This window comes from Cynoglossus semilaevis, chromosome 1, assembly GCF_000523025.1.
Source record: "Cynoglossus semilaevis isolate Cse_v1.0 chromosome 1, Cse_v1.0, whole genome shotgun sequence".
Classification (NCBI taxonomy): domain Eukaryota; kingdom Metazoa; phylum Chordata; class Actinopteri; order Pleuronectiformes; family Cynoglossidae; genus Cynoglossus; species Cynoglossus semilaevis.
The window spans coordinates 33,995,206-34,008,358 of record NC_024307.1 but is presented as its reverse complement, the minus strand read 5'-3'; the positions used below and the strand labels follow the sequence as shown (position 1 = coordinate 34,008,358).

Sequence of the window (13,153 nt, the reverse complement as noted above, 5' to 3'; positions counted from 1 at the left end):
GGATGGATAGATGGATGGATAGATGGATGGATGAATAGATAGATAGATAGATAGATAGATGAATAGATAGATAGATTGATTGATGAATAGATGGATAGATAGATGGATGGATAGATAGATAGATGGATAGATGGATAGATAGATGGATGGATAGATGAATAGATGGATAGATAGATGGACGGATAGATGAATAGATGGATAGATAGATGGATGGATAGATAGATAGATAGATAGATAGATGGATAGATGAATATATAGATGGAATGGATAGATGAATAGATAGATGAATAGATAGATGAATATATAGATAGATGGATGGATAGATGAATAGATGGATAGATAGACGGACGGATAGATGAATAGATGGATAGATAGACGGACGGATAGATGAATAGATAGATAGATAGAACTTTATTATTACCCTGAGATTTTCCTTTCCTATGGTACCTGATGCCCCTCGTTACGGACATGCCACTGAGCGGCCCGTTATATATATATATAAAAAAGAGACAAGGAAACCAAACACGCATGCACATAGAAATGAATCGAGGCAAAGTTATTGACAGGACATACTGTCAATCAGAGGTGTGGACTCAATCAATTTGATGACTTCAGACTCCACTTGACCAAATGTAAAGAGACTTGCCACTCGACTTGAACTTTAACATCAACGACTCGTGACTTCACTTGGACTCGAGCCCTTTGACTCGACATGACTCGATACTTTCCCCAAATCCCAAAGTGATCTGTGTAAATATATTGTTATTTTGTTTGAAAAGGACTAGAAAGGACTCGAAAAACAGAAACGGCAGGACTTGGGACTTGACTTGACACTTTTCAGTCTTGACTTGACTCGGACTTGAGTGCAAAGACTTGAGACTTACTTGTGACTTGCAGGGAAAAGGCAGAAGTATAATGATAATTTTACATTACAATACATTGTGAGTATTGTAATAATAGAAATAAATTATATAATTTAAAGTTTAGCAGGCAGGATTAAAGCCCCCGTGCCTTAGTTTAAACTGATCTAGACTGATGTTGACTTTAGTAAAGGACTTCACTAAAGTTTTGAGAGAAACTTTCGACGCGTTTTTTATTAGTAAACATCAATATAATGACAGGAATGGAAACCCTTCAACTCTTCAATTTTGAGTTATTTTTCCTTGACATTTCTTCTTCTTGTGATTCTATATATTTGAATTAGTGATAAATAAAAACGGGTATGAAATGCATACATCTACCATATATACATTTTGGTTAATCAAATTAAAAATATATATAGCTAAATATATACAGCTGCAATAATGTTTGGAAAGTCCTATACCAAACTATTCAGGATGAATACACTAATTAAATACACATTGTCAATACTATTAATATATATGAACATAGATATGCATTCGGTTAGGCTAAACTGTTTTTGTACTGTCGAATTGTTCCAGTGATGAAGGACTCTGTGTGTGAAACCACTCTGCCCAGTGATGCTGACACCGATGAGGACGACGACTTATTGAGAAGGGAAGGCACCGGCCTTGACCAGGTCCAAGTTTCACTGGCATATCACGTCCAGCCCCCCGAGTTTGCCATGGATCCGCAGAACATTTCGATGGCGGACGTAAGCCCCACTAAAGTCAAATCAGAAGGATCTGAAACAGGTGGGTGAGACAGTGTGAATAAATGCTCGAAAATGAAGAACTTTGTGAGTGGAAATGAGGTAATACATAAAAATGGTTCCTGTGCGTCCAACTGTCTGACATAATCTTGTCCAATGGGTCTGTATAACAAAACAAAAATATCAGCCAATTCTGTAGTGTAAATAAAAACAATGCGTCACATCTCTTTTTTCCCTGGTCTGTAAATCAAATAATTATACATTTTAATATAGTCTTAGTCTAACTTTGTCGGGTCCTCGACTAACATTGGAATTGTGTTCCTACGGTGCAACGTAACTTAATTTTTTCGACGTAAGTCAACATCAAAATCGAAGACATAAAAACATCAGAGGTGTCTGACTTACTTAACCAGTAAATGTAATGAGCGTCCGCCTGATCACAAATTCGTTTTTCCGATGTACGTAAGTTTATGGGAGATGGCGACAAAACCGCGAATCACCATAGGTCGAGGACCCTTTAAACTAAGGGCCTCTTGTATTAAAATGACTTCTATTTAAAACGATTACGCGACTATGTGACTCTGAAAAAACTATCTTTAAAAAAAAAAAAAAATTTAATATTTTAAATTTAATAATTTAATAATGTTAGGACTGCTGTAATTTTTTTTTACTGTTGACTGTCATGATGATGTCAATGCGGTTTTGCTATTGTGCCTTTTCTGTCTACTTTATTAGTCAGTTTTGTCGCTTCCCCATTGTGAACCTTACCGTTACATGTTGTAAAAGCCTATATTGCTTTGAGTAGAAGGATGAGTCCAAAGTCTGACTTGAAAGTTTTATTTAAAAAAAAAAAAAAAACAAACCAGAGGGACAAAGCCCGAGGCTCCCACGTATCCAGGAAAACCTGGAAAATGATTGACCAATTTTACAGCCATGGAAAACATATGGAAAATGAGGGAAAAAAGTGTCAAATGTCATGGAAACAGTGAAGCCATACTCGAAAATTCAGTATCCTCCCCCTGCGTTGTGAGCGAATGCAAACCAGCGCAAACCTACAGGAAAGTTTAATAAACCAAATTAACTTATACACATACATACATTGAATGACATTACTTTCTTTTATATTGACTCTTTTCACTGCAGAGATTTTATAATTTTTTTTTTATGTTTGAGAAATGCCGGTGCCAGTTGTGTAAAGTTTTACATTATTCAGTGATACATTTGTCATTATTAATTTTAATAGATAAATCATAGCTAAAGCGAGGATAAAATGTAAGAAATAGAGTTAGAAACAAACTTTGGATAGATGGAAATAATAATAAAAAAAAACCATAGGAAGGACACTTTTCAAGAATGAGCCGGACGGGAATGTGCTAGTTAGCTATTATGTGAGTTGTCGCCGCAACTCACACTGCCCTTTAAACTCTCTCATTTACTCATTCACTGACGTAATTGACAGGCATGTCCACAAATAACATCATAACATCACGTGAGTGGCAATAGAATATAGCACACTGGACATAAGTGGACCACTGCTGTAATGCTTGAATGATAACTAGACTCCAGTCCACTAGGTGGCAGCAACTCATACAGTGGTTTGTACAGATAACAATATACATTTCTGTCCTCAAGGGGGGGGGGCATGACGGAAATAATTGAAAACCACCAGACTTAAAAATGTTTACGTCGGAATTTTGTTCCTACGACGCAACATAACTCGATTTTCACCCTCAAGTCTGAATTTGCATACTGTCAACCTATTTCACAGTCATCGTAACCTAGGTACGTAAAATCATCAGAAGACTCTGACTTACATTTGGGAGGTTCCCAGAAGAACAACACAAACGAAAGAAAGTGAGGGTGCAACGTACAACGTAACCATGGAACAACAGTTTCTTAATAAATTTATGGGAGATGTTGACAATGTTCCCATTGGATTTTCATGTGTCTGGGCATACACACAAGCTCTCTGAGCACACTGAGGACCGCTGAGTAGTAAACGCTGTGGCCACACACCAGTATCACACTTGCTTAAAACCTCGATCTTATCAGGTTACAATGGATTATTAATAGAATTAAATTAAAGCAGCAATTTCAGTAGGTTACTTTTAATAATAAGTAATTTAGCCCACTTGAAAAAATCGAAAAAGACATTTGACCTTGCTGAAGTCCAGTTGTGGTATGGACGAGAAGAAATGAGACATATGCACCTGACATAACACTTAGCAAACATCAAAACACATTCACATTTTGCACAGCGCCGTTTCCTGTTTGCAAAAGTATAATTACACACAGTTTTTTTTAATTAGCGTTCATATTACCCATACATTATGTAGTAGTAAATGCATTAATTATAAATATCCATAAATGAAAAAAATCTTAAGAAATGTCACTAGGAAATGCACAAATCTAGCTTAAATTTGACCTTATTTTACACTAGTCTGTTGATGGCAAACTCGTTTGCTACTTTGGCTTTGCTGCATGTTTCTTACTCGAAAAAAAGAAAATCCTACCCAGTGTTACTACTTATTCATCTGTTTGCACATACTGCGTCGGCCAGTCCATCTTAAAAGAACCGAATTTATTTTTTACTTTGACTTGGTGAGTGAATGTCATGATAAGGAGTTAGCATTTACGTCTATTGATACCGCCGCACTGTTGTTACCTAGCTAAGGTTGAATTTTATTTCATACACTGCACAGATTTTATTGGGCGCTGAGAATGTTTGAGCAGTGCGTAGCTTAGAGGGAACATTGGACGCTGGCGATGTTGTAGGTTGAGGACATCGTTAACCAAGGACCTCCATCCATCCATCCATCCATCCATTTTCAGCCGCTTATCCGTTACCGGGTCGCGGGGGCAGCAGCCTCCACCCAAATCACGCCGCACCGCCCCCTGAACCTTCCTGCGGGTGGTGAGTCCACTGGAAGGTACCAACCGTCCTAACTGGGATTCGAACTTGTCCAGGAGGTGAACCCTGGGGTTCCACGCCAATGACAGAGACATTGCCTCTGGACCAAAGCGCCACTCCAAGAACCTCCTGTATTACAAATAGAAATCATAGAGCTCTCTTGCCTCATCATAACGTACTTCAACAACGATATGTTAGATACAGCTTAAGAGTGCGTCTGCTTCCCAGCCTGTTCTCCTACGCAAATCCATGCGCCAGCCAGCAGTAAAACTGGATGATTTTGGTTATTTTTATTGTCCATCCATCCATCCATTTTCATCCGTTACCGGGTCACGGGGGTAGCAGTCGTCACCCAAATCACACTGCACTGTACCAACCCCCCTGAACCTTCCTGCAGGTGGTGAGTCCACTGGAAGGTACCAACCACCCTAACTGGGATTCAAACTTGTCCAGGAGGTGAACCCTGGGGTTCCACACCAATGACAGAGACATTGTCTCTGGGCCAAAGCGCCACTATTTTTATTGTGTTTGTGTGCAATTACAAACCACAGTGTTCGACCTTAACTCTCACTGCACTGCATGTTTTTTTTTTAATTTTTTTTTTTTGTATAACTAAAACTTATTTTGAACTCTTTTCTCTGATTCCAGGTCAGAATTTCACAGGAAAATCCAACATTTGCTCCATTTGTGGAACCCTATGCCCTGACTCTTTGTTCTTGGAAGAACATATTAAATTGATGCACACGGACTCGGCTCAGGTGCTGCAGGCCTTACAATCCACCGCGCCCTCTTCCTCTTCCTCTTCCTCCTCCACACTGACCTCGATCTGCAACAGCGGCGCTGAGTCCAGAAAAGACACTCAAGTGCAAAATGTCGATGCTTCCAAGTCAGGCGATGCTGCAGGCCTCGCCCAGGAAGGAAGCCATGTGAAAAAGGAGATCAAGTTGGAGGGAGGTTACGAGTGTGGCGACTGTGGCCGCCATTTTAACTACCTTGGTAACCTGCGACAGCACCAGCGTATCCACACCGGCGAGAAGCCCTTTATGTGCCCCGAATGTGGCGAGAGATTCCGCCACGCGGCGCGCTTAAAGAATCACAGACTGATACATAGCGGAGCCGAGAGTCCCTACCCCTGTCCTCAGTGTGGCAAGGGGTTCTCCGTGCTCTCCGGACTCAAGAGACACCAGAGGGTGCACACCGGTGAGAGTCCCTACGCTTGTCCTCAGTGCGGCAGGCGTTTCAAGGAGCTCGGAAACCTTTACACTCACCAGAGGATCCACAGCGGGGCCACGCCTTATTGCTGCCAGAATTGTGGGCGGAGCTTTCGACACCTGGGAACATTCAAAAGCCATCGGTGCACACCCGCCCTTTAACAGACAATGGCAGTGACTTTGAAAGGAAATGGCTCTGACGTTTTTTACTGGTAGTCTGGTAGCGTGATGAGGCTACATCTGTGTTGATCTGTTTCGATGACGTTGTTCGATTCAAAAAAAAAACTGACCCTGTCTCTCTAATTTAGTTGGAACAAGTGAAGAAACGTTAACGCGGTGTACGCGAATTCCTTTTTTGGAAAACGAGAGTCCAGAAACCACCGAGCATGGAGTGCTTTATAATCAAGGAAACGTTTTTTTTTTTTTTTTTTTTTTTAATCTGCACACGCTGATGCTCCCTCTTCTTCCTTTACATTTTTGGATTGGCTTCAATGTTAAAGGTCTTTTTTTTTTTTTAAATTAAATTATTATTGTTATTGCTTATTACAGGGGGTCCTCGGTTTACATCGGAATTGTCTTCCTGCCGCATGCCTCACTTGATTTTCACCATAAGTCGGAACTCGGGTACTGTACATTCGTACACTCGCAACACTAACAAAGAGATGACATCATAATCGAGGAGATGCATAAGTGAACAAAGATGTCTTCCATGTACAGTGCTGCGAGATGCTGTATTTGGCTTGCCCAAGTATCTCCCGTGCAAACGTTTCTTTTTAATACCGTACGTCGGAATGATGGAACAAGACTTTATTAATAAATGTAACCAAGAAATCTTAGAAATAGGCTGCGGACGTTGTAAACCGATGAGCCCCAGTATTATGTTGCTTACAGCAAAAACCAAAATGTCACCGTCTTCTATCGCAAAATACAGGAGAGATTAATACCGAGTCAGGCTAACTGAATAAAATATCATAAACTATCGTATTTTCCGGACTGTAAGTGAGCTTTTTTTCCATCCCTTGGCTGGGTTTGCGACTAATACTCAGGTGCGACTTATATATTAAAATATATAATTTCTCATGTTTGTAATTTTCACACTTGACAGCCTGTAGAGGGCACTCTAGGCTTGTGTAGTCGCACTTTTGTTCATCCTTTGGCTTGTGCGACTTACACTCCGGAGCGATTTATAATCCGGAAAAATACGGTAGTTACGATAGTTTGGATTAAAGATCTTGCATTTGTATGTGTTTTACATCAAATTGAATCCTTTTTTTTTTTTAAAGTAACAATTAAAATTACGATATTATATTGTGGTTTTCTTTTAGCAAGTCATCTTGTGATGGATTTCCTATTGAGTGAGACCCAGTCAGGACAGAGCAAACAATTTGAATGGACAATTGACAAGAAATCAATTTAAAGCACTTGCAGCTATTCATTTTATGTTCCATAGGGTGAAAAATGTCTGCTGTTCCAGAATTTTCCCAATACGTAGATGCTGCTCTCGAGGCTAGTAAGTCAGTCAGATCAAGCCTATGTTGTCTGTGTGAGTCCATCGTTCACAGAATCCATGGCAATTAGTGATTCAATTCCATCAAACTGACTTGTACAGAGAGCAGCAAGACATTTTTTTAAAATTTAATTTAATTTAATTAGTGTATACGTATACACTATATGTACTGCATATAGGTTTTAGTATTTATTTCATTGTGTTTATTTGCCCCAACCTAGAGGCTGGTACTTGGAAATATGGTAAAAAAAAACATAAAACTGGCCCCTTCCACCAGGTTCTTACTTCCAGAAAAACAATCTTACTTCAATATCCAGAAAAAAAAACAACACCTTGGACATGACATTGTGTTGTTTTGCTGTTGGCTACCTTTAGTTTTTTTTTTTTTTTTTGTTGCTAAATTTGCAAAAAAAAAGAAAGAAAAAGTGTGCTGCTCATTCAAACAAACACATTACATTTCTGATCATGAAGAACACTGTTTATAACACGTAGAGCAGAAAACTGATCCTAGATCTGTTTTTTTTATATAAATCACTGTATTCTGCTTTTAACAAACTCTGTATGGAACACTTTCTATGTTAGCCTGAATGAAATAAACTGGTGTGATAATAAATAAAGAGAAAACAGCAAAAAAAAAAAAAAAAAACAAAAAAAAAAAAAAAAACAAAAAAAAAAAAAAAAAAACAAAAAAAAAAAAAAAAATTTGTTGAAAACTTTCAACTAAGGTGTTCACAACTGTCTTAAAAAGAGGAAAAGTCTAAAAATAAGGAAAAGAAAAAAAAACCCAAACATTTCCAGATCAAAGCCTGGGGTGTAAAAAGAATAACAATGCTAAGGATTCAGTTAAAAACAAAGCGTCACGTTGTTCAGAAATAATTTAAGGTAATCACATAGAGAGTTTGGATATTTTCAACTGCGGTTACATGATGTCCAATGCATTTGTAGCATTGAATGTTAGCATTAGCTTCTCTTTCAGTGCCAGTAACAAAGATTGTGATATCTATGTCACCGATGCTAACAGAGAGGTTTGGCCATAATCTGGGACATAAAAACTTCAGAATAGCATGACTTACACTTGGGAGCCATAATGAAGAGCAAAACGTTCCCCAAAAAAAACCCAAAAAAACAACATAAACCCAAGAAAGCGAATGTAAAACAATCCAATTTATGGTAAGCAACCAGCGAATGTAAACAAAGCCGTCTTCCACATATAGTGCCACGTGAAAACTTATTTGCTCCGCTTGCCAACTGGGTCTGTGTGAAATATGTTTTAACATTCTATGTTGGAGTGATGGAACAAAAGCTTCTTAATAAATATATGGAATATGGCGATGTAACCACAAAACGTTGTAGCTCGAAGATGTCCTAATCTGAGATTGTTTTACATTCGCTTTCTTTGGTTTATGTTTTTTTTTGGGGCGGGGGGACATTTTGCTCTTCATTATGGCTCCCAAGTGTAAGTCATGCTCTTCTGATGTTTTTATGTCCCAGATTATGGCAAACACCTCTTTGTTAGCATCGGTGACATAGATATCACAATCTTTAGTAAGTCTTTGTTACTGGCACTGAAAGAGAAGCTAATGCTAAGAGTCAATGCTACAAACAGCTACGACATCTTTTGTGATGTCTAAGCCGGACAGTCTAAAAACTGACGTCTCACTCACACTACTTTTTTTTTTTTTTTAAAGTACTTAAAAGTTTTTAGCTCAGTGAACAAATGAACTGCAGGTCCACTTGTGATCTTGACATGCCTCGTCAAGTCACATTAAAAACCATATTTTGATAGCTAGTCCATTTGATCATTTGATATTTTAATTTTGTATCTGCATTTTCAAATATATTTTTTTAAATTAAAAAAGGGTAGTTCTGGTTTTAGTTAGATAGGTTTACTGCACGCAGTGTTTCTACTTCCTCTGCAAGTCAACTATATTTAAGGTGCCTCATGTAGACAAAATAAATAAATCATACCACAAGGGGGCTCTCCAATGCTTTAATCAAAAACCCTGTGACCAAAAAAAAAAAATAAAAAAAAAATAAAAAGAGCGGTCATTCTGCAAACAGTAAATCAGAGATATCAGCAAATATTATAATATGTTAAAATCATGAGAACAAAGTCAAGGAATAATAACAATATATAGAAGGACATTTTTAAAAAAAAAAAAGTGACCAAAAATAAGAGACCGATGAGACATAATGGCATAAATAAAACTTGTATCTGTAAGATGTCACAAAAGTTTTTGTTCAGATATTATGGGGTTTAAAAATCTGGTGAGTGATGCAACAGAAACATGAAAAGTCAATTCATAATCAAAGATAGAAAATACAGAAAAGTTAGAGGTTTGTGAAAAAAAAAAAACAACCCCACTGTAAAATAATTTAAGAATTTCAGTTTTTAGCAACAAAGAATTACAGCACAATTTTGTCATCAGCACAAAGGCACACAAATGGGACATTTATTAATTGTACATTTTCCCCCACATAATACGGTAATTGATTAATGTACCAACTCTTCTTTTATCAGAGAGATCAATTATTATGTTGTGGGCGTTGTACAAATTACAGCAACATTTCTTTACTAGGATAATTTATACATTCAACAAGTGTAATTTAAATGGAATAATACCATAATATCAAGTATATCATTTTACGACGCTGGCTGATGAAATTATAGTATTCTTCTGCTTAGCAACAGTGCTGGAGTTCATTGTAGGGATTTTAGAAATGACGTTTTTTTTTTCTCCTGAATAATTTACACGTTATTCATACTTTTGTTCTATTATCAATACTATTTACTATTTATCATTCCTCTCGTCTGGGATTATTTGAGTTTTTTTGCACACAATTGCAACAGCACTGGTTGTATTTTATTGTATTTTATAATTTAATTTAATTTAATTTAATTTAATTTAATTTAATTTAATTTAATTTAATTTAATTTAATTTAATTTAATTTAATTTAATTTAATTTAATTTAATTTAATTTAATTTAATTTAATTTAATTTAATTTAATTTAATTTTATTTAATTTTATTTAATTTTATTTTATTTTATTTTATTTTATTTATGTACTGGACTCGAATACAATAAATCGAGTTAAAACTGCTTTTGTGTTTCAATCAATATTTGTATATTTATTTAATTCTACAAATGGCATTCTTTTAATATTATAATCAGTCTTTATTTGTTGCTTTTTACAAAACATATTTAACAGAAAATATGAAAAATGTTTGCATTTTATTCACAAAGGCAACGAATTAGCTGTGTGTGCTATCGCAATGCAATTGGCGTAAAACTGTAAAGACAGCTATATCTTAATGTGCTCAGACTAGGTTTGTTCAGCAGTCACATTCCACGACTTTTTTCTTTTCCCTCTCACGTGTTCATACACAGCTCTTGACCACTTGTGAGTGATCGGAAGCTTCCTGGGCGTCATGAGCCCCGGAGATCCAGTGGTAGCAGTCGCTGGCATTCTTATTGTGTGGCATAATGGCGCAGCGGCTGCAGAAGAAAACACCCAAAGCAAGCATCACGAGAATAAAAACACAGAGAGGCACCAGAACTCCGACCAAGAACCAGGCGTTGCTCTCTTTCTGTCCACCTTCGTTCACGGGTGGCCTGCTAGGAGTAACCTCGGGGGAAACTGTTGTTTTTTGGAACAACGTGATCTCCTCGCTGGCGTCTTCGTCTGGCCCCAGATCTTCCTGTGGCAACAAATAGTTGGAAAGAGGGGCCTGGGTTTTGTCTTCCCCCTTCTTTGGGTCCTAGGGTGGAATCCTCTGGATTTCCTGGTTTATAACTCGGAGGTCTGGCCCACCAAGCTGCCTCTGATGTTTTAGCAGTCCAACTCGTGGGAAGACTTGTAGTTGTGTCTTCATCATTTTGATCCAAAATCAACTTCGTACTAATGATGGGCGGAGTTGTTCTATGGATAGTTTCGGCCAAAACCTCGACCTCTGAATGGGACGTTTGCGTTACGGGGTCAACTGACGCCGAATAGGGCGGCTCGTCGCGAGGAGCACTGGTAACCCAAATGACATCTGAATTGAACATTTTCGGTGGGTCAGTTAGCCATTTCAAAGACTGCTCCCCCTCCTGTAGAGGCCGCTCCATCTCTCTCTCCCTCTCGCTCTCTCTCTTCACATTCCAGAGATAATCAAGAGGACCCCATGAAAGAGCAGGTCTGAGAGTGACCCAGGGAAATGGAGACGTGACGGTAGAATGCTCCTCTCTTTCACTTATTCTCTGACACGTGTACTGGTCGGACGTGCCTAACTCGTAGCCTTCCTCACAGTAACATTCAAATCCGCCGTCGTAGTTGACGCACATTTGGTCGCAGGTCCACGGGATCTGGCATTCGTCTATATCTTGACACCGGTTTTGGTCCTCAGGGACCGGCATGAAACCAAAATGGCAGTGACAGGTATAAGAGCCCAGTGTGTTTTCGCACTGGGCGTCTTCACACGGTTGAGTCGTGCACTCGTCCACATCCTTACACTCGCCCTCGCCATCTACAAAGTAACCCTCCCTGCAACTACAAACAAACGACCCCGGGACATTTTCGCAAGTGTGCTCGCAGGGACTCAGTAGGCACTCGTTGACATCCACACATGTGTGTTCGTCCGGTCCAAGCAGGTAGCCTTCGGGGCAGTCGCAGCGATATCCGTCGGAGAGAGGCAGACATTCAAACTCACAGGGGTCCCCGTGACAAACATCAGACAGCTCGCAGCTCCGTTCGTCAACACCGAGCTGGTAACCCGCGTCGCATTCGCAGTAGATGTGGGAACCAGCTGTCCTGCAGTAGTGCTGGCATCCACCGTTGTCGTCGTCACACCACGATTCAAGGAGATCGGAGCAAAGAGGAGAGCTTCCCGACCACCTGACCGACCCATCTTCCTTCAGCACACAGGAAACTGTCTCGTCTTCCTCGGATGGTCCAAGGCATGGCATGGTAGCAAATGATCCCAAAGGTACATGGGTCAGCACGGTGCTCACGACGTCAAACGGGGTCGCGTAAATGGCATTGCCGGCCCCTTCGCTCGGCAAAGCGCCACACATTCCTTTGTAAGCGTAGTGGCAAAGAAAGCCGTCAACAGGGACCGAACAGGCAGCGTCCAGCCATTTGAAATTGTCGCCCTGCTGGATGAAGCTGTAGCCCATGGTCACGCAGCGTGGCACCGCGCACATGCTTGGGGTATCTTCTCTTTGCCAGTTGGTGTACTCTGTGTCCTGGTCACCTGTAGTCCAAGAGAATCCCCGCAGGGGTTGTGCACTGTTACACTGGCGAGGCTGACGTTGTAGGCCAATCCAAACCCGGACCTTACTGTGCAGATTGTGCGAGTCCAGCGTTGAAAAAAGTGTAGCGATATTGACGGCGTCTCCCTTGCGTTTAATGGTGGCCATATTGCCACCTTTTTCTTTGCACACCCGCCACGAGTCCAGGAAGGTTTTCTGTTGGAAATAAACAACAAAGCAGCCGTCCGCGTTGCACAGCGCATCCTTGTGTCTCAGTTCCTGGCCCCAAACTGTAGACATTCCAAAGAATAAACCCAGCACAAAGGACAAATGAAGTGCAGCAGCACAGCTCACCAGTGCGCCCATTCTTTTATATACTAAAAAAAAACAAAACAAAACAAATTACTTTACACTCGTCTCTTACTCTGATGGTTCACACTCTCGCGTGTCCCGCTGTTATTTAAAGCCCCCGTGCAACTCGGTCTTCCTCGTGCAGCATTTTACTTTTCCCCCTTTTCCTTTATGAACCGCTGCCTGCCTGTGTTCCCCCCCACTCCAGCACGCAAAAACAGATGTGAGCTGAAGTTGAGTGCATGCAGATTGTCCCAAGTTTGCAGAGAGCAGGGAGGGAGGGAAAATATGGGACAGGGGTATGAGAGAGTGATATGAAGCAAGTGGGA

At 39.8% G+C, this 13,153-nt stretch overlaps 2 protein-coding genes across 2 annotated transcripts in view; one reads left to right on the top strand and one right to left on the bottom strand.

Annotated features, from left to right (window-relative positions):
- znf16l (zinc finger protein 16 like) overlaps positions 1 to 6,019 on the top strand; it is a 7,482-nt gene extending 1,463 nt beyond the window's left edge. Inside the window, exons 2-3 of the mRNA XM_008328376.3 lie at positions 1,443 to 1,655; positions 5,172 to 6,019. Coding sequence (XP_008326598.1) covers positions 1,443 to 1,655; positions 5,172 to 5,896 — 938 coding nt within the window. The 3' untranslated portion in view covers positions 5,897 to 6,019. The remainder of the gene's footprint in view (positions 1 to 1,442; positions 1,656 to 5,171) is intronic.
- Positions 6,020 to 9,394: 3,375 nt separating this feature from the next.
- cd248a (CD248 molecule, endosialin a) lies at positions 9,395 to 13,116 on the bottom strand. The gene is given in 2 exon segments (XM_008328331.3): positions 9,395 to 10,996; positions 10,998 to 13,116. Coding segments are annotated over 2 exon segments (2,217 nt in total). The 5' UTR covers positions 12,840 to 13,116; the 3' UTR covers positions 9,395 to 10,621.
- Between the last annotated feature and the right edge of the window lie 37 nt (positions 13,117 to 13,153).